Source organism: Lacerta agilis, chromosome 2, assembly GCF_009819535.1.
Source record: "Lacerta agilis isolate rLacAgi1 chromosome 2, rLacAgi1.pri, whole genome shotgun sequence".
Lineage (NCBI taxonomy): Eukaryota > Metazoa > Chordata > Lepidosauria > Squamata > Lacertidae > Lacerta > Lacerta agilis.
This window is the reverse complement of record NC_046313.1, coordinates 96,189,422-96,211,254: the sequence shown is the minus strand read 5'-3', so window position 1 is coordinate 96,211,254 and position 21,833 is coordinate 96,189,422. Positions and strand designations below refer to the sequence as shown.

General features: G+C 42.1%; 1 protein-coding gene across 29 annotated transcripts in view; it reads right to left on the bottom strand.

Annotated features, from left to right (window-relative positions):
* MAGI1 (membrane associated guanylate kinase, WW and PDZ domain containing 1) overlaps window positions 1-21,833 on the bottom strand; it is a 464,153-nt gene that overhangs the window by 8,218 nt on the left and 434,102 nt on the right. For 17 of the 29 annotated variants that reach the window (XM_033141266.1, XM_033141281.1, XM_033141292.1 and 14 more), the window contains 6 exons: window positions 18,175-18,266; window positions 16,015-16,207; window positions 13,981-14,274; window positions 6,740-6,943; window positions 799-889; window positions 596-656 (listed from right to left, as the gene is read on the bottom strand). In XM_033141266.1, coding sequence (XP_032997157.1) covers window positions 596-656; window positions 799-889; window positions 6,740-6,943; window positions 13,981-14,274; window positions 16,015-16,207; window positions 18,175-18,266 — 935 coding nt within the window. The remainder of the gene's footprint in view (window positions 1-595; window positions 657-798; window positions 890-6,739; window positions 6,944-13,980; window positions 14,275-16,014; window positions 16,208-18,174; window positions 18,267-21,833) is intronic. The other 12 variants (XM_033141282.1, XM_033141269.1, XM_033141286.1 and 9 more) reach the window with 2 other exon arrangements.

The window sequence follows — 21,833 nt, the reverse complement described above, 5'->3', positions numbered from 1 at the left end:
GGAAGAATTGCAGCAGTTTCTATGGCAATTGTCAGCAGAAGAGTTAACAGATATGTGAGGCCATAACAGTCAATGAAACAGGGACAAAACCACCTATGGAAGGGATGACTGGGGAGCTACTTCTAGGGATCTTTTACAACGCTGAGTTTTTACCTTCTAAATGTAGTGCTTGGAACACAACTTATCACCATGGTGAAACTGAAGCAATCTTGCAAACATGAATAATATCATCACAGAATATTCACCACCCTCCTTGTCAATCATGAGTAAGCTTTGTCTGCTACAAACACATCTCTACTACAAATATGTTTGGGGCACCATTAGTGCACTTGAGTACATTAATTGGTGATTTATATTTTTCAGACAAGCTAGATGGAGGAAGGATGTAGGGCAGAGATGAGGAAGCAGTGTGGCCTTTTGGATGTTGCTGCTGTACAACTCTCACTGACCCTCCAGCTGTGATGGGAGCTGGAGTCGAACAACTTCTAGAGGGCCATGGCTTCCTTAGTCCTGAAGTAGGGCCTCCGCAATACAGATTTCCTGCAGGCATGCAAGGGACAGCATAAATGAAGCAAGCTGGATAAGGACACCTTACCTGTGAGGCTGTGGGTGGTTTGAAATCGAACTGGGACTCTTGCTTTGGTTTTGTGTTGTTCCTGTTCACATTGATAAGGAATGAGGAGGTGGGGAGTAGAGAGGGAGAGAGAACAGTGTCAGTGTTATGGTTAGGAAGATGCATGGGAAGTAAAAGGGGAAAGAGAAGATCAACACACTTTCAGAAATTAACATTAGACTGACCTGGTCTCCTGCGGCATTTGTTGAGGAGTATGTGTGGTTGTAATTGTAGCAATTTTTTCTGCATTGGTCAATAAAGTTGCATTGGAGGATTCTGCAAAATAAAACAATGCCCTTTGTAAGGCAGGCTATTCTCGTGATAATGATTCACACACAGCTTTCCCTTGGCCAAAGTAACCCATTCAAAGTTATCAAATACATTTTTAAACAACACGCTACCCAACAAAGATTTGTACCAGCTCACATAATCCAATAACAGACAGTGAATTATATAAGTGGTAGCCCACTGAGTATTTATTTAACACCACACTGGTTAACAGATTGCCTACAAAGCCTTAATATATTAGTGAGGTGGGAGGGGACTAGTGTATGCATGAAAGTAATAGTAGAATTTCCCCTTCTTCCATCATGGCAGTGAACACATAATTGCATACAACATCAATTTTAGTTGTATGTCTGGGTTTTTATCCTTGTTTATGCTTTGTGATCCTTGTTATCCTTTTTATCCTTGTTTATGCTTTGTGATCCTGTGATCTTTATGCTTTGTGATCCTGATATCTTTAATATTCAATTTGTCTCACAAGGCGTTTTAGACCTCATGGTTGCAAGCAGACGGGTGGCGTGGGGAGGCTGTCATTCTGGCATATCCAAAGACATTTCTTTGTCACTTTTTGACCCACTCTCACCATTTGACTCCTGATTTAAACAGAAACACTGAGCAATATCAGCATGTTTAGCTTTCTGTTGACTTGATGATACAGCTGGTAAAAGGGATTTGTTACACTTCATAATATTCAAGAGCTGTTTTTCAAAAAAAAAGAAAGCTGATTTTATGAAGGGTCGAGACAAACACTCCCTAATATCAACATTCATTTTCAAAAGCAGCATTCACATGCACACAGCCAAGTTGTTGACAAAATACTTTGCTGAACATTCACACTGTTTCGGTACTGTTTGGCAGCCTTTTCTCAGCATCACTGCCCTTTTTTTCTTTGCCCTCCCTGTCCTTGCTCCCTTGTGGTATATTTTAGGGAAGTGTGTATTCCAATAAACAAACTATAAAAAATAACAGTCCAGAGTCACTTAATCCAATTGGCTTTGGTGACCCATGTGATTTTGTCATTGACATCATCTTGTATGATGTATTATTATGGTGTCTTTGATAAAATCACACAGGTGACTGTAGCCAAACTTTTTAAGTCATAGTAAAGGCAAGGGATGCCATGAACAATGATAGTAAAGAATGAGAAAATGTGTTTTGTTCTTCAGTTCTAAAGCAGTGGTGCTGTTGGCCAACCCTTCAAGGGCATGGCCAATGTCTTCGCACGTTTGAGTGCTCATGCAGCCACACAGAAAAACACGCATAGAGACATGCATGGCTGTTCTTCTGCTGGTGTTTGGGGGAAGGATTTTCTTCCTAGCACTGAGCTAGGAGGAGAACTTGGGAAACAGGAAGGAGCACTAAGACACCAGGAAGGAGAACTAAGACCTCCTCACAATGGTAGCATGCAAGACAGAGGAGAGGGGCCTTTGCAAGAGGAAGAGGTTCAGCTGATTTTTACAGAGGCTGGCAGACTACTTCAAGCAGCTTGTTACGGAGTACATGATCTGAAATGCCAGGATCGTTCTTCACTTCATGACTGCTACACCACTGGCATGCATGAATAGATGAGAAAATCAGAAATGCAGAATCTTATGGTACCTCAAGCACACTGCTTTTTAATGAGACTATTCACTAGCTGCCAGCCATCAGCTAAAGAAATCAAGTGACTTATATGATTGACTCAGCCAGCCCTTAGTAAACTCGCAGGTATTTTTTATATGTTAGTGATGGAATGTTTTTGCAACAATTCTTTTTTTTTGGCTCTTTGGGAGCCAGCAGCCATTTTGTGTTAGGCCACGCCCATGGTAGAAGACATTTGGTGGCTGTTGCCCTACAACATCCAAGCAATTCAGGCCCTCAACAACTGAACTGGTTTGGGTGCACACACAAGGGATTGTCTCCAGTGTTAGTTCTATTCAGAAATGGTTTATTGAAATAATGGGCATGACTAACTTCGGCCCCTTAATTCAAGTGGGTCTACTCTGAGTATAACTTACTTGAATATGAACCAGTTTAAGAGAGCATCTTAGCAGCCCCATGATATACAATCAATTTCAAAATGTAGCAAGTCCAAGTCTTAAAAAAATTCATGAATATTTCAGAATAAGTATAATATTTGCCTCAAATGAAAACAAATCCTTGTTTTCTCTACTGTTTTCAGACTTGAAAACAGAAAGTATATTGAACATGTATATTTGCTACAATGCAGGTCTCACTGGCAAAACTCCAGACTGGCAGCTCTGACTATTTTGTTAATGTATAATAAAATGGTGCTCTGGTCCATGGGGTCACGAAGAGTCGGACACGACTGAACGACTAAACAACAAAATGGTACATTTGCTGAATAGTCTCAGAAAATAGTAAGGGTTGTATCCAACGGCAGTTCTACTCCAGAGTAGATCCATGGCATGACTAAATTGTGGTCTTTAATTTCAATGGATCTACTCTAAGTAGATCTTAAATGGATGCAACCCTAAGTCTGCTGAATTGTTTAAAGAACTGAATCTATATGGTAAAAATCACATCACTCAATCTTTGAGACAATTTACTGACTTCTGGCATAGCATGATAAAATCATTTGAAATACAGAGGTTAATTCCCCCCTGATTTCTTCAGAAGTCTAAGATACCAACTGTCAAACCTCTGATTAATCAAGGTCTCTACAACTTGGAAGGATATTAATAGGACAGGTGCCAGTAGTTCTGACATAAGGGGTAGACTCCCTTTGGAAGAAACAACAGGGTAAAAATGTAACAAATAAATAATGTATGGTTCTAAATTACATTTTGTATCATTACACCAAAGGGCAAGTGGACATTTGTGCCTATTCCTGCAAAAAATAAATAAATGGTAATTTATTAAGTTCTTTCCTCCTTGCTGCATTGCTAATAATTTGTTTTATTGTTTTACCATTTTGGGATTGTATTTTGGGCTTCTTAATAAGTTTGCAAATCACTCCTGAGGACAGAGTTGTGTATATGGGCAGTGCATAAATGAAGCAAAGTAAATAAATCCAACGTTTATGGAGATATAGTTTATTTGAAATGTTTATACCCCACCTAACAAACTTATAAAGTTCAAATCTCAGAAGCAATCTGAGATTTCAAGTCTTTGAAAATGCTGCCCTTTCAGCAATTGTTCATGGGGGCTTTTGAAAACAGGGGTGACATGTCTGTTTTATGACCCCCCACCCAATCACATAGACAAAGCTAATAGTAACAAAGTCATTTCAGAGAAAACTTGGAAGAACTCTGAAAGGCCCTTGCTTCACCCCCCAAATATGACACCATACATTTAAGAATATATGGCACAGAGCTACTTTCAAGTTCCTCCATGTTATCTTCTTTTTCTTGGTATCCACGACAGGGATAATTGTATTCAAGGGTGTAAATACGTTTCTTAGGGATATACACGGATTTTGAAGCTTATAACTCTTAACTTTAAAAAAGTCATATAACAGAATCTTTCTTTCTTTCTTTCTTTCTTTCTTTCTTTCTTTCTTTCTTTCTTTCTTTCTTAGAATTCCATGGGCAGTTTACAACCAAAGTAGAAGTGTGTCAGTTTAACTACTCTGCAGCACGTAAAAGCAGAGTTGGAGAAAGGTGACCAGACAGATTCTCCTTCCCACCAACACCATCCCGTTGAGATCAAGGGACACCCAAATTATGGTACTTTTCTCTGTAGCATCTATTCTGAAATAAATGACATACGTTAACTTTTATGGGCCTCTGAGAATCTGGAATATGTGAGCACACTCCAAAATAAGAACACATCTAATGAAACAGTATCTTAAGATATGATGAAGCAACTTGCTGAATAAATATACTATCCTACTAACTCATGACAATGTAACTTTCTGTCCTGTGCTCTGTCCGTAAGACTACAACCTTCTGAAGCTAAAAAGCAAGCACTCTCGTGACTACGGAAAAGCTTTTAGACTGATCTAAAGAGAAGAAACAAAGCTTCTTTTCAACAGGCGCTTATCCCTTTTGCTTCCTAACCTTCCTTTGCAACACATAAAACTTCCGGATTACACATAGTGAAAGGCAAAGAATGAGAGCCAGCTATCCTCATGTTGCACGCGCAGCCATCCCTTAAGACAAAAGCAGATTGAAAACATGCAGGATGTACATTAGATTTAGTGGTGGTATTTTAAGACTGCAAACAGAAGGGAAAGCGGTATCAGTGATTCTCCAAAAAGAACGTGTGTGATTCATGGCTTCTCAAAGTAGTAAGGGGCTATAAGAATCACATCTAGTGCTTTTCCAGATGATTCTAAGTATGTTGTAGAGTCCAGTTTATTCCAACCACATTCCTAACGGATTGTAGTCTCAAAGTCAATACAGTGTTGTGCTTCCAACACAAAGATGTCACACCCCTGTAACAATCCAAGTACTGCTTCAGAATTTACTTATTCTGCTTCTTAGAGTCAAGTTAACTGGGCATGACAAAGAATAAAAGTAGTAAGGAGGAGAAATGGTGAGACTTGAATATATGGATTGTAGTCAGTAGGCAAGTAGATGGAAAGGAAACAGTGGTCATGAATGAAGGTTCAAACTGCAAAGGACCAAATTGCACTGGATCAAAAATAGGTGGGTATCCGTGTTGGTCTGCCATAGTCGAAACAAGGTAGAAAATTCTTTCCAGTAGCACCTTAGAGACCAACTGAGTTTGTTCTTAGTATGAGCTTTCGTGTGCATCTGAAGAAGTGTATCTGAAGAAGTGTGCATGCACACGAAAGCTCATACCAAGAACAAACTCAGTTGGTCTCTAAGGTGCTACTGGAAAGAATTTTCTATTTTGTTTGGATCAAAAATGTAAGCTTCCTCTCTCATGTCTGAGCTGGGTCCTGCTCCATGTACTCCCTATATGTATCTTTTTGCCTTCAGTTGAAATATCAAGCAACCATGAGGACTAAGAAGGGTTTTTTGTTTTTGTTTTTGTTTTGTTTTTGTTTAAAAGTAAAGTTGAGATGTTCAGGGCATGTAATGCTGTACCAGCTTCTGTGTGTTGGCAAAATGCTCAGAGTTATCGCCACAAGTTAACACATCCGAATGGTTGGAGCTATTCTTTAGGAGATGCTTCTAAATCATGTTCCACAAGTTTCAAATGCCCCCGATTTCTGATAATCACCCAAAAATATCTAAATGGTTCATATCTCCAACCATGCACACAGGCAACTGGCACTGAGCATGCTTTTGGAGTGGCTATTTGGAACACATCTGATCGCTTGGTGCCAAAACACACCTCACTGGCACTGTGAAAGCACCTAGATGTCTTGTAGATCCTCTACACCAGGGCTTCCCAAACTTGGGTCTCCAGCTGTTTTTGGACTACAGTCCCCATCATTCCTTGACCACTGTTCCCAGCTAGGGATGGTGGGAGTTGTAGTCCAAAAGTAGCTGGAGACCCAAGTTTGGGAAACCCTGTTCTACACCAATAGGGGGAGGAAGAAACGGACAATTGAGTGTGAGGGGAAAGTGTGTCCCAGCTAGGAATTAGAACTCTAAAGTTCCCTTCCATTTAACTAGAAAATTTTCGTATACCTACTCAGCTCCCACACAAAAACAGACACAATGTTGTGGAAGCAAAGTCTACTCCCCCCCCCCCAAAAAAACCCACCTGCCCATCGCAGCATTTCTATGGAAGGAAAAAATAAATAAATAACATTACAGCACAAGTTTCTCTCAGAATATGCCCAGGGCTTTAGAACTGCTCAGACTACAATCTAATAAGTCGGTGTAGCTCAAAGCAACTCAAAAGTCCATAAAAAGCAATGACCAACTATGATGGGAAGTGGAGAGGACGGGCAGAGAAAAATTAAGAGAATATATACTTTACCATCCCCTGGGATAATGCGCAGAGTAACCATATTTCCCGCTTCTTTAATTAGGTTGACGATGTCCGAATGTGATTTGTTGGTGATGGAGCATCCATTAACGGCCAGTATCCGGTCTCCCACTTTCAGCTTCCCACAGCGGTCTGCTGGGCTCCCCTCAATAATCCGACCTATTTTGTGAGGCATGGCCACACATGCATTGCCTGCTTTTGTATTGATATTGCGATATATATATATATTTCGTGTGCGTGTGCAATTTTTTTTAACAAATCGTTTACATACGTTGGGAACGTGGTGAAGGGGGAAAGGAGAAAAAGGGTTGAAAAGGGAAAGAGAAGGTTAAGGGTTAATTAATTAATGCATCAAGCAAAAGTTATTAAAGGATAGCTTTGCTGCCAGTATTCAAAACATTGGCAATTGGCTCTGGGAGTGCAAAGTAAGCCTCACAAAATTGCATTCCCTACATCTTGCTCAGTAATCCCCATTCCCCGCCCCCCAAAACACACACATTCTCTCCCATTAACGTGGTTGAGAATTGCACAGTTTCTTCAGATGAGCTGTGGTCCCCAAAATAAAACCACAGAGGATTTTAGTTGCAAACTTCAAGGTTTGCTGCTGTATGGAAATGCAACTCTCTATTGTTTTCCTAAGCTTGTAATATCTTATCATCGTCATCTCAGTGAGTGCCTGCTAAAGCTTCTGCCAATGTTTTGTTCTTTCTCCATTTTGAAAGACAATCATTCTATGTCTACCAAGGAATAAGGAAGTTTTGTTTGATTTTTTTTTATATAAAAAATAAACTCATAGCAATCAGCACTATAAAATGAACACAGCATGGATAAAAGCAGTAGGGAACTGGGTGATGTTTTCCCCTCCTATCTGAGGGAAGTATCTGACGCAAGGAGCAGAGCCACTACAGAAGGGACAGGAGGACTGGAATATAAGGGGTGGCATTCAACCACAGCCTCCCATCAGCGCAAAGGTTTCCACTTGTGCAATGGGACTTCCCCACCCCCTCTCCAGTGTGCACACTGCACCCTCCCCAAATCTGCTCCAGAGTGTTGGGGGAACCCCTAAAACAGATTTAAGGGGCATGCAGGGGGAAGGAGAGGGGAGGAGCACTTCGTTGCAAAAGCAGAAATCTGAGTCAAAGGAATGAGAGACAGCGCTATGATGAATTCCACCCACGGCCTTCCAAAGCCACTCGCCTCCAAACCATTTGATAACTCTTCCCCTTTTGCGATCTTGGTTAAAAAGTGGGTGAAAAATCCCCAAACCTGACCACAACAGCTCTCAACTGCAAGCCAAAAATCTAAATGCATTTACTTGTTTTAGGGTCAGTCCCACTGGTTACCATGGAACTCATTTCCAGGTGTTTGTGCTTAGAATTAGGTGTGGGAACTGTGCCATGCCAGGTGTTGCTGGGTTCCAATTCCATCATCACTGTCAATGGGCCACAAGGACTGGTTGTTGATGGGAGCTGGAAGTCCAATCAGAGCTGGAGGCTTAAAAGTTCCCCACCCCTGTACTGGAGAGCGCAAGAGGAAACGAGCAAGTGATCTGGGATGAATGCATTTTATTTCCTTTCATCACCTAACACATATTGTGAATTCTAACAAACAGGCAAATTCTTATTTCTTTGCTGCAGCAGAATATGAACACTTTAAGGGTTGAGTGCTGGCTACTTGTTTCCTTTACTCCAGTGATGGCCAAACTTGGCCCTCTAGCTGTTTTGGGACTACCAATTCCCATCATCCCTGGCCACTGGTCCTGTTAGCTAGGGGTGATGGGAGTTGTAGGGCTGGAGGGCCAAGTTTGGCCATCACTGCTTCACTAGAACCTTTACTAGAATTTAATCAGATGGGATCAGCTGTCAGGAAATACTGTGCAGCATGTGATCAACTTTACAAAATCACTGGGGATAATTCAGCCTAAATCAAGGCATATTCCAATAAAATTTCTCAATTTTCCCCACTGTTCCATTCATCCTCACAACACTATTAGGTCATGTTGTTGCATTTCCACCCCTCTTCTCTCTATTGTACCTCCATTTTAACTGAAGGTGGAGAAACAGTGAAAAGCTCAAGGTTTCCCAGTGAGGCTATGGCTGAAGTGTGATTTGGGCCACTGCCTCCTATTTCCAATATGCTACTCACTGGCACCATGTTGCATTGTGAGGGGGTAACAAAAGTTAAAATGGGAGCAATGTGTGACAAAAGGTTTGTTAAAGGTACTTAAAATGTGATATACAGAAAAACTATTTTAGAAATATGCCTTCTAGTATCTTATACCAGAAAGATTATATACAACATTCCAGCAAAACCTTGGCGTTAGCACAAGTGGAGATATAGCAACTTATTTCCACTGGTGGCAGTCATGCCCAGTTGTCCAAAGGTTTTGGATACAAGCCAATCAAGAAAATGAAATAAATTTGGTGCCTCTTACTATATTGTTAGGATGAAGAAGAATAGCTTTCGGCTTTTAACTATTCAATGCCCGTTAAATCGCAGTGATATTTTGACAACTCAACACTGCAAAAAACAGTGCATCCTTCAGACTCGCAGAATTGGCTTCAGAAATTTTGCAACGATTTAACAGTAGGCAAAGCCATCACATTCATTAAGAGTCCAATGCGTAAGCCCAACTCACTCCACAATGTGAGGCTGGCGCTGCATTTGGACAACACCCACAAATATTATTTTGTGATATAATTGTTCTATAATAACTTAAAAGTAGAAGAGTGGGGGGTGGGGAAGAAGCAAAGAGAGCTGAGCGATATTTTTGGTCATTGTGTTAGTTTCTAATTCATTTATTTTTTAACCAACAGCACTTCATCTTCAGTAGAAGGGTGATCACTTTATGGACTACTAATCTAATGGATATATACTTTAATGGGGTCCAGAACTGGACTTAAGAGGCTGCAGGATTCTGGTTTTTTTCCTTGCTTTGATTCAGCCTGGGCCACTGGCTATCTTGACAACACTCATCTTTCAGCAAGACCTAATGTGTTGTACTGTTCTTGATTCTCATCTCTGGCTTGAAGATCAATTCTGGCACTTGCCTCTATTCCCTCCAATCTACCGTTGGAATTTCATTTCAGAATACCAGCTCCATTTGAGATTCCCAGATCTGACTTCTTGAGGAAAACTTTAAAGTCAAAATCTGCTGTCTTGACACTGCTCAGCTTTCACAACACTTCCTTTCCACATTCGTGTGTACTTCTCAAAAGTTGCACAAGGCAGATATAGAGACTAGCATTTAGCAAGTGGGTGCAGTTGAATCTGAATGTGGTCATATCCATCACACCTACATAATTTTTTTCCAAGTGGCTGGAAATAATATTCATTCATCCAAAGATATGCTTGCACTGCATTTTTATTAGTAGTTTGAAACACATGTTTATGCTGTGCTTTATCAAAAAGATCACAATGAAGGATGAGTTAAAATGGCAACATGAGGAAAAGCCTACTAACTGACAGAAGGCAGTATAACTGATGATAATTGGTCATTATGTAATTTACATTGGTGAGTATCTCCCACTCCTGGCTTTGTCGCATGAGAGTAACTTTTATTGGCTAATTCTTTAACACACCCAGACAACTAAATGAATACAATTTTGAGGTAGCTCAGCCCACCTCAGCAGACTACCTCTGTGAGGTTGGAATAACGATACAAAGAACCCCTATGGGTTTGAGTAATGCACTTTGTAGCTAAGGGCAAGCATCTCATGCAAAATATAGGGGAGAAGTGTTTTCTGGGGAGCAGAAGGGGGGGGAACCAAGTCAAGACATAAATTTGCTTCCACATAGCTCATATTTTTAGCCACAAAAAATTATCTTTTCACAAATGAACGCATTCACCATTCTTATTCAGGCTGATCTGGGCAAGCGGACGCTTTAGAATAATCTTATTTAAGAGACCACTCCGATACATGTCACAATGGTTGTCAGGGAACCCAGGCTCAGCGCAGGGTGGTGGAAGGGCTCTCGGGATGCTACAGAGAGCCTCAGCACCACCTGACCAGTAGCACCTCCTCGTCCAGCGGAGGGAGCGGCGAGGTCTCCAGTGGGGAGGGGCAGGCAGCTCAGGAGCTGGAGAGCCGAGGCTCTGGGGATGTTGGAGAGACCCTGCACTCCTCTCGCTCCGCGGGCGAGGAGACAGACACGCTATTTCCGTTGCCCCAAGTACGCAGAGGGGTAAAACGAAAAGAGGGGAGGCGGAGATTCCATATACCGAAACTCTTATGTTGGCGTCAGAACCGGAAGGGGATCCCGGATTGCTGTAATGTCCTTGGATGGTTGCTCATGAGTAACCAGGCAAAACTCCAGCTGTTCCTTTAGTAGTTTTATCATGCATACTATGCAGAGCTTAAAAGTTCATGTCTGTATCAACCATCTGCAGAATCCGGGAGTGGCCCCTTCTGGTTCTGACTCCAAAATAAGCATCCCGTGAGCCCTTCCACCACCCTGCGCTAAGCCGGGGACAGTTCCCTGACAACGGGTAATTAAGTTTTAGAGTAAAAAAATACATATATATGTGGAATGGGTGCTCATGTTCTACACAATCACAAGGAAGGACTGTCTCCTTATGTTAGCCCCCTGCACCTCAGAGTTACTACCAATTTGGTGTGTCTTGACTGGTTTCGTAACTGTACTTGCTTCATCATCTCATCTGCAATGATGGTTTCTTAATAGCCATCACAGATGGTCAGAGAGGCCCTTTCGAAACTGAATGGCTATCCCATGCAATTCCAAATGTGCTTTTCTCTTCTCTGGGGACAGAAGAACTCTTATCTATCGAAATTTGCAAAGGACCATTTAGCACAAGTGGTTCAGGAACCCTTGTTGTCATAATTAACAGCAATGCATGTTACATGTTGCAGGCAGGATTACTAAACATTGCCGGGTAAGCAATGCAACGAAGCACACCATATTTTAAAGTCTGTTATAGTAAGTTTTAGGTTTAGACAAGTTAGAGTTGGATAATGGAGGAGATGAAGCTCTTCCCTAACCCAACATTTAGATTGATTTGAATAGACTCTGCTGTAATATCTAGATTCAGGTTTAAAAACAGTGGAAGAAAGAAGCTCTCCTATTTCTTTTTCTGTCTGTGGGGTTCCTTCCAAGAACCTCCAGTTCCATCCCCATGCCACATTTAAGATGTATGGGGCAGCTAATTACCATTGATGGGTGCTTGAGTTAATTTAGATTATTGTATATTCTGGCATATAAAACTACATTTTGATCCAGGAAAATCTTCTCAAAAGTCGGGGTTCGTCTTATACGCCAGGTGGAGAATCTGCGGTCGAGTATATCTCAAACTCTATATTTTAACTGGAAAAGTTGGGGGTCGTCTTATACGCCCAGTCGTCTTATACACCGGAAAATACGGTATGATTTCTCTGGTGCCTGGAGAAACAAACCCTGAATGGAAAGAACTTGGTGTGTGTGTGTGTGTGTGTGTGTCTGTCACATCTATGGTCCTCAGCTGAATGTTAAAGACCATGTACATGAAACACAGCCACAGACAAAGTACGTTGGCGCAAGCATCCCACTTGTTGGTGTCATGTTCAAAAAGATGTTTACCCCCAGGCACGGGCACCATACAGGGCACATGCCAGCACAGAACCAACAGGGGATCCAGATTGCTAGAATACATACTATGTACACACATATGCTGGTGTGTGGGTGAAGCACTTCTGAAATGTGATGCTGGCTGCATGGAGTGCTTACAGTGGTAAATGTTAAATTGAGACTCACTGGAGCAGCAGGGGCCATTCCTTATCTGGAATGCCTATTGGCTGCCAGAGCTTGAAATAAATGGCATTTCCCAAACTCACAGGGTGGCTACAATGCGAGAGACAGCGGAGATACTGAGAAGGGGCCATAAAAGTATCACAAACAAAATTTAAGTCTAGCATTACCTTCAGTGATTTCACCGGACCCACTGAATGTCTGCATCATGTTTCTCCTAATGGAAACTTGGGAGTGCACTGATGCATCCCAAAGATCAGTTAAATTAATACTTAAAAAAATATTTTTATATCTAGAAATGAAAGGGCCATTTTTTAAATAATAATAAAACACCCCAGTTATTCACAGTATATAGCATGAAGCGCCATTTGTTTCTAAGGTCCCTCCTGCACTATCCGAGGGATAGTCATCTGTCAGAGAGGGCACTTGCGTTAAACTCAGGCCTACAGGCTTTGTCCCTGGAGAAGAGTTCAATGAGTGACAACCTCTTCTACTACTGTCATTACTCAAGAGTTCAAAATGTCAGTCTGCTTTCCAAAAAACGAAAACAAAAACAGCCCCTCTCCTCTAATACAGCTTTGAACAAGACCCTGGAGGGAGACAACTCCCAAAGCTTGACTATCCAATTAAACATATTAATTAAATAGGATAGGGGAGTACATTCATGAACTGCAATTACTGTTTAGTAACTGTAATTATTATTCTCACTGTACAGAGGCACATCAACTCAGGCTCTTTTCACAGTGTTGCCTCAGTGTTGGTCATAAGTAAGTTGAGTTTTACTTGTGAGATACAACACCATGGGTGAAAGGAAGAAGACCCCACCCAGGTCATTAATGGTTATAACGAAAGAGTTGCTGAATTCAGCTGCCTCGATGCAAGACAATGTAAGACAAAACTCCCCATCAAAATGGGACCCACTATGCCAAGCTTCCTCAACCTCGGCCCTCCAGATGTTTTGAGACTACAGTTTGAGACTAGAAGAAGAAGAAGAAGAAGAAGAAGAGTATGGATTTGATATCCCGCTTTTCACTACCCGAAGGAGTCTCAAAGCGGCTAACATTCTCCTTTCCCTTCCTCCCCCACAACAAACACTCTGTGAGGTGAGTGAGGCTGAGAGACTTCAGAGAAGTGTGACTAGCCCAAGGTCACCCAGCAGCTGCATGTGGAGGAGTGGAGACGCGAACCCGGTTCCCCAGATTACGAGTCTACCACTCTTAACCACTACACCACACTGACTACAGTTCCCATCATCCCTGACCACTGGTCCTGCTAGCTAGGGATCATGGGAGTTGTAGGCCAAAAGCATCTGGAGGGCCAAGGTTGAGGAAGCCTGCACTATGCAATGGGATGCACAAATCAACGGTGTGCCGAGCTAGTTTATGTACCTTGGAAACGTAGAGGCGCTCATGAGCGCAGGTAAAAGAGCTCCAGCCACCAAGGAAACAGATTAAAGAGCCAAAGCAATTCTAAGCATGTTCTGCACTTACCGAACGTCGTTCCAGCTTCTGGCCTGCTAACGGAAGACACGATGACAAAGCCAAAGCCTTCATTCTCTCCGCGGCGTATTTCCACATCGTAGGGCTGCACCACAGTGCTGACCACGCCGCTGCCCCCGCCTCCTCCGCTGCCGATTCCACTGGTGCTGCCGCTGCCTGAACTGACGGTGTTGAGCGAGTTCTGGCTGCCCTGCGGAGTGCGCTTCTCCTCTGTCAGAGAAGCAGGCTGGTTGCTGCTGTGGTGAGATGAGGCTGGGGAGGGGACCTCGTTCTCTGCCTTCGGAACTGTTTCGGAAAGAGGCAACCGTCTCTCAACACCAAGAGATAACTGGACAAGTTGCTGAATTTCTGATTATGGGAGGGAAATATCAATATCTACATACTATAAGACTATCTTAGGGAGTGTTTTCTCCCATGTATTCCTCCCCAACAATCCCCAAAGTCATCTGAGGCTTCATTGAAATATGTCCCTTCTTTCTGCTGTTCTGTCAGCTGGGGCTTGGAGAGCAGTCTGTTCAGAAGTGGCGACCCACCTTATGAAATACTCTTTCTCGGGGGGGGGGGATTCTGTCACCTCTTTCACTCACAGATAGCATGAAGACCTATTTATTCAGGAGATAAAATATTTAACTGGGGATTTAGTTTTTCTGGTGGTGGATTTCATGGTGGATTAACACTGGGTTATCACACTTTTACTTAGGGACTTTTCGTGCCAATTTCTTGTTTCTGTTTTGTTTTCATGCATTTTACCACCACTAGTACTCAATATGGCCACATCAGAAAGAAAAGGCACACTATAGCCAAATTGTATGCCAGTGTTTTTTTCTCCATGGAGACATACTGCGCAGAAATTCGTGAGAGATATGTTAAAAATCAGAAGGCAAATTTCCTTCATATAGATTTTGCAGGAAATATATGCAGGCAGGAGACTGGATGCCTGCTTGTCCCTGCTAATGAATCTTTCCTGCACAAAATCATGTAGTGGGGTTTGTATTCTGCCTTAACCATTTCCATGGCTACCCCTCCATTATTATTTTTATGCAGAGGTAATGTATCAACACTGACTCTGAATATGCTAAAATACAGTTTCCTATAGGTCCAAAGGCAAAATTAAGAGAGTGCCATTGGGGAAACAACAACAACAACAACAACACACTGCCCATCTTAATCATCCTCCCAAATCCACACCCACTGGCCATTCCAAGTCCATACTGACACTTCAATTGGGGGCCCAGCATGGATCATGCAATCCAATTGACCTGATGTTTGATATTGAGCTATGCCATGCTGACACCAGGAGCACTTCCTATACTTCTGGGTTAGCACTAGCACACATATATGCAGGAAACTTGTTGGGAACAACTGGTGGATGGCTGTTCATGCTAGGGAGGCTTCTCTGAAACATCCGCTGGATACAGATTGCAGGATAAATAGTGCAATCCCATGCTTATCTACTCAGAATAAGACCCACTGAGCTCAATGGGACACACATCCAGGTAAGTGTGTATATGATTATGGCCTAAATGTAGTTTAGTCAGCTCTAGCAAGGTCATTTTTTAGGGCACAACCATCAGCATTCAACATTAGGATATGGATAACATGGCTAGGTAATAATGTGCTCCCTTGCAGGTAGTACTATAAAATGATTACCATTTTACAGGCCTATCCATTTCACAATATTTTTTATCCTATAAGAGATTATCCTTTAAAATGGTTAATTTAAACTAAACCCAATGGGGGGAAACCCTTGGAAAGTGGCAACACATCTCTTCTAATCACCAGCAGTCAAATTCTCAGCTTGAAAACATTTCAGCCTATATTTATACCGTGTTTGAAAAGCCTCAAACAAAAACAAAACAGAAAAAAAAACCCGGAGGTTAAAAAGCAAAATATAAATAACAGAATGGTGCATTGCTATTTTTTTTGCTAGAACCTGAAGCTTTTGATCTTTAGAAAGTAGTTCACTTTCATCCACAGACAGGAGTAAAAATAAAAAAACAACCTACGAGTCACATTGCAACCTACCTGTGTAAACCACTTTGCGCCTGACAGTCAGATTGACATGGCCTTGCTTGGCGGCCTGTTGCATAAGCTGAACTACAAGCTGGTGAGATTTCCCAACAACAGGGGTCCCATCCACGCAGATCAATTCGTCCCCAGATCGCAGGCGGCCATCGGCATCTGCAGCACCCAGTGGCACAATGTGACCAATGTAAATCTGCGAGAAGCATGTGCATGTGTGAGAGAAGAATCGCCGTCAGAATTGCGGAAGAAGAGAAATCTAATTCCACAGCGTCAAATCAGGACTGTCCACAGCCTTATATCAGGGTCAACTGTTGTGGGCAACTGTAACCAGGGATGCACACTAGTGCAAGAGGGGGCAGAAGAACGGGCGTGGAACGTAGGGGACATTCCAGCCATACGTAAGTAAGAGGCTGCTTAGACATGCCCAAATGCTCACATCTCTCCACCCAGGCAACCCAGAAGTTTACAGACAGCTGGGGAAAGTACTCTGGAAAGTTGTGGGCCTGTGGAGTTGGGGTATGACCGGGGAAAGTCCCAAGCGGCAAATAGAGAGGCCTGGAGGGCTTCATTTGCCCACCAAGGTAGAGGTTCCCTGCCCTTGGTCTATACCCAAACATCTTCTTGCCAAGTGGACTAATGTAATCCAGGCTGTGATTACATCTGGGTCATGCCAGATGTGCATCAAAGGCCAGACCCAGATGGATGATACCAGTGAGGCAACAACATGGAAGGGATGGCAGAAAAGGCCATACTTAGGTCAATTACGTTACTTTCGAAACTTTGAACAAGGAAGCAGTACATGTGCTCTGAGCTTCCCAACAGGGTCATTATCCCCTTAGCAAAAGTATGGCCTAACTTTATTTACCATGGATACAGGGGGCGTATCTCTGCACTGCCCCCACTCCCGGTACTATGACAGAGGAACCTAGAGGCCTCTACACATTTATACAAGTTGATGATATCAGTTGTCCATGTGAAGAAGAATAAGAAGAGTTTGGACTTGATATCCCGCCTTTCACTCCCCTTAAGGAGTCTCAAAGCGGCTAACAATCTCCTTTCCCTTCCTCTCCCACAACAAACACTCTGTGAGGTGAGTGGGGCTGAGAGACTTCAAAGAAGTGTGACTAGCCCAAGGTCACCCAGCAGCTGCATGTGGAGGAGCAGGGAAGCAAACCCAGTTCACCAGATTACGAGTTTCCTGCTCTTAACTGGTACACCATGCTGGCTCTCATGAAGGCTTCTGTGTAGGCTGCAGTCTTTATGGCATGGCAGTAAATAGCCCATCATCCCATCATTCTCACATAGTGAGTATTTTCTCTCTCTTCTGAATGTTTCCATTTCCATGAACTACTGTTCCCTTGGTGCAACACAGTTAAGAGAGCCACATGCATGCAAGGCATCTTACAAATTACCTGTAATGACAATTACAAATTTTGGGCCGTAGCCAACTAAGTCCAATGCGGAGTAGAACCACTGAAATTAATTATCCAGCCAGAGCAGCAGTTAACTAGGCTAGATGGGGCATTGGCCCAACTTGGTACAAGTCGCTTTCATATTTCCCTATGAATGCAAAAGCAACACACTTCTTCAAAGAATATATGTATTGTATGACTTTGCCCCGGGGAAACGAATTCTAGAATTTTGATCCTGAGTTTCATGGAAAGGCTCAGCAGATCATTACGAGCGCAAATTTCTAGACTTCTGTTCCTTTATCCATGATTGTGCCTTTCCTCCTCTATTTAACATGACATTCATTTTCTTGGAGAGTCCTGCTGAATGAGACTGTATTTATTCAGCTCAAGGGACTGGTAATAAGATCAGAAGCCTTGGCTTGAGTGTGACCTAAATCAAAGCAGCCCAAAGTTGCTAACATCTGTTGACGTTCTGGTCAGTAGCTGCTGCAAAACAGCTCGGGGGTCTAAGCCAGTTGATAGCAGAAATAGACCTCTATGTGAACAAAGATCAACACTCTTCGTAACCTTAGCTATTCAGAACATAGCTCAGCACTCTGTTCCGGTTTTGCTTGTTTTTAAAATCAAGTGGCTGAAAGGATGCGGATGAAATATTATTGGACACGTATTCTGGCTAATGCGGCTCTGAAAATTCTGGGGTAAAGAGATAAAAAAGGTAAAACAAACCTAAAAATGTCGAAATACTTACAGGTTCTCCAGGCTCATTTCCACCAAGAATCCTAAATCCAAATCCAGTCTCTTTTCTCCATAGAAAAATATCCTGCTCTTGATAATCTGGAACTGCAAGAAAATAAGGAGAATTAATGCTTTATCACAGAACTGACTTGAAAAAAGCACATATACACAATGAAATCCTCTTCTAAGCAGACCATTTTACTTACGCTGAATGGCACCGCATTACATAATTCTCAAAATGCATGGGCAGCTATCTATGATGTCCTATTATAAAATGGCTCGGCCTCTGGGGATTTCCCTGGACAGATGGGGGACAGCTGTGAAAGGAAAGACCCAACAACTTGCCTTTGAACTTGGGTGGAACTATGCATCATACCAAGCTCCACAGGGTTGCACGGGAAACAAACCTTTATTTATGTACTTTTTATTTATTTATACCCCACCACACAGCCCCCCTGGCCCCTACTGGCTTAAGGTACCAGAAAAAGTCATGTCAAAACAATATTGCATTTGTCTGTACATGTCCATTACATATCTTGCTCCTTGCACGCACATGCCAGGGATGCCAGGATTCCTGAATACTGTTCACACCAGATGAAGGGGATTCCAGTAACCACGCTATCTCTCGGCCCTTGCAGCTGGCAAATCAAAACAATGTTCTTGCTTTTGAGGCATTTGCTTTGTGCCACTGCTCTGCTCCTCTTTTCTGGTTTAGACCAGCACCAAACTAGGATTCTGGGTTGGTGGAATAGTTGCTATACCCTTCTGATATAATATTCTCACAAACCTGAAGGCATCAGGTTTGTAAGTTCCTAGTATGTAGTATGCTTAAAAGAAACACTGAGAGGAGTGGGAACCTACTATTTTCTCCGCAAAAGAGAAGTGCAAATATGAAGAGGAGGTTAGAAGATCCACTGGGAAATTAGAACCCTGGGCAAGGAAAGTACAGGTCTGTTAATCTCTCAGATCCATAGTTTAGAAGTCACCTTTTAGTGTTAAACCGGGAATGTTGTTCCTCAATATTTTCTTGCTGCTTTACTGGACACTTCATTCTTTTGCTTACAGACTTTAATGAGGCCTGCCACCAAGAAATACTGAAGCACCTTTCAGGATTTTGTGATTATGCTAAGCAGTTTCAGAACAATCATGTTATTAGGCACATTTTCGTTTTAGGTTTGCAACTGGATGCAAATCAGACGTTTGCTTAGCACTGCAGTATTAGAACTCATCTGTTGTTAGTAATAAATCCAGGGTCCTTTTTAGAAATCTTGAGCAAATAGACTTTTGTCATTATACAAATGAGGGTCTATAAAAGAGTGTAACTCCATTAGTAACATAAAACAGTTGATTTTCTTTTCATAAGGCCAGAGAGAGGAGAACAAATCAAGAGCTCTGCGCTGCAACGGCTGTTGTAATAATTGACATCTGCGCGACATTATTTCTTATTGTCAGCATTACTTCTATTGAATAATGCTATAAATAGCTGGAACAACTAGGCATAACCATTGCAAAACCTCTCTTGCGTAAGTCCCAATGAAATTATTAGGAGCTTCTCTCTTCTATACACCTGCATTTGTTTTAAACATTACTTGCTTGAAGTTCGTGTCTGCCCAATGACCATAACCAGACCTGCTTACATTCAGCAAGGTGGCTTCATTATGAGACCTCAAAAGAGCATGTCCTGGCCATCATATTAATGTCAAAAAGTTGTAGCAGTAGTCCTACACCAGTGATGGCCAAACTTGGCCCTCCAGCTGTTTTGGGACTACAATTCCCATCATTCCTAGCTAACAGGACCAGTGGTCAGGGATGATGGGAATTGTAGTCTTAAAACAGCTGGAGGGCCAAGTTTGGCCATCACTGTCCTACACCAAAAAGTCCCAGGTAAACATAATCCAGGTCACATAGGATTATCCCCCTCCCCCCCAGGGTCACTGAACTGTTCCCTTGTAAAATCTTTGGGCACTTTAGGTGACTGTGCAAGTGCGGGTTCTGTGGTTTCCCTTCTCAGCTGCAGCTTTGGACCCATTTTTACTCACCCAGCTTTCGCCTTTATCAAGTGATCCGGCCAATCAGGGATCAGGTGATAAAAGTGAGGGCATCGCGATGCCACATATCAGATTTGGTTCCATGATAAGAAGGTAAAAAGAGCCATGCTGGATCAGGTCAAAGGCCCATCGAGCCCAGCATCCTGTTCTTACACCAGATATCCATGGGGAAACCTTTAAGCGGGACCTGAGTGCAACAGTATTCTCCCCATTGTCCTGAATCTCCCAACAAGGAGCTTCACTGGATGGCACTGGACTCTAGAGAGGGGGAAAAACTCTTTCTAATCACATTCTCCACAACATACGTAATTTTATGCTGCTCTACGATGTCCCTTCTTACTCGCCTTTTCTTTCTTTTACTCGCTCCAACCTTTTCTCATAGGGGAGTGTCTCTATCTCTTTAATCGTTTTGCTTACCTTCTCCTGAAACCTTTCCCATTCTACAATATCCTTTTTGAGGTGTGGCAACCAGAACATAGAATTCCAAGTGTGGATGCACCACATATTTGTATAATGGCACTGCAATATTATTAGCAGTTTTATTTTCAACCCCTTTCCTAATGATCCATAGGATGGCATTTGCCTTTTCCAGAGCTGCCACACACTGCGTTGTGTTAAACTTTTCTTCCTAACATTGTGTGCTTTGATTTTCATCTAATTATGGATTAAAGGATATATTTATATTTTAAAAAATTGGTAAATGGTGCTGCTTTATGATTATTTTCACAACAGCATGCAATATTTGCTGATTATTTGCCACAGTTTTCTAGGGTAAGCGATTTATTTTAGGGGCCGAACATCCCATTCAATGTACCACATTAACCACTGAAATATAGAGATAAGCTACTGAAAAAGCCGGTTGCACCAACTTTCCAGAAGGTGTCAACGATTAAATTTAAAATGCACCAAAGCCCTAAGCGTCAAATGCAATTAACAAAGGTGATGCATATTTGAACCGAGTTATTAATTATTTTAAAATGCAAAATTAATTTTGCCTATGAACTAACACCAGGGGACAACTTCAAATACATTTACTATTTATTGGGTTGTAGGTGACTGTAGCACTTTGATTAATTTTGGTATGTCTATGCATAAAACTTTTCCGTGATGTATACTTAAAGGTAGAGAAACAACTATTCAAAAGACCAAATAACCAATTTCCATTAAAACACAAACATAAACACATTATTTTAATTATTTTTTTCAAGACCCAAAAATACATTCAACATAATTTTTGAAAGCCAGAAACATGTGTTAAATATGTGTGATTATAGTAAAATAATGTTTAGGGCCTCTGAAACCTGACAAGTGAATAAAGCAACTGCTCTGCTTAGTGAAGCTGAAAGAGAAGCTGCCTATCAAAGACAGCATTCAGCCCTGAAGGCTGTCCAATCAGAGAAAGCCCAGATAAAGGAGTCCAAAATTTAGAAGTCCATCTAGTCCAGTGATGGCCAAACTTGGCCCTCCAGCTGTTTTTGGGACTACAACTCCCATCATCCCTAGCTAACGGGACCAGTGGTCAGGGATGATGGGAATTGTAGTCCCCAAACAGCTGGTGGGCCAAGTTTGGCCATCACTGATCTAGAGCATGTGCTATGAGACGGTGACAAAGAATTTTCCTAGG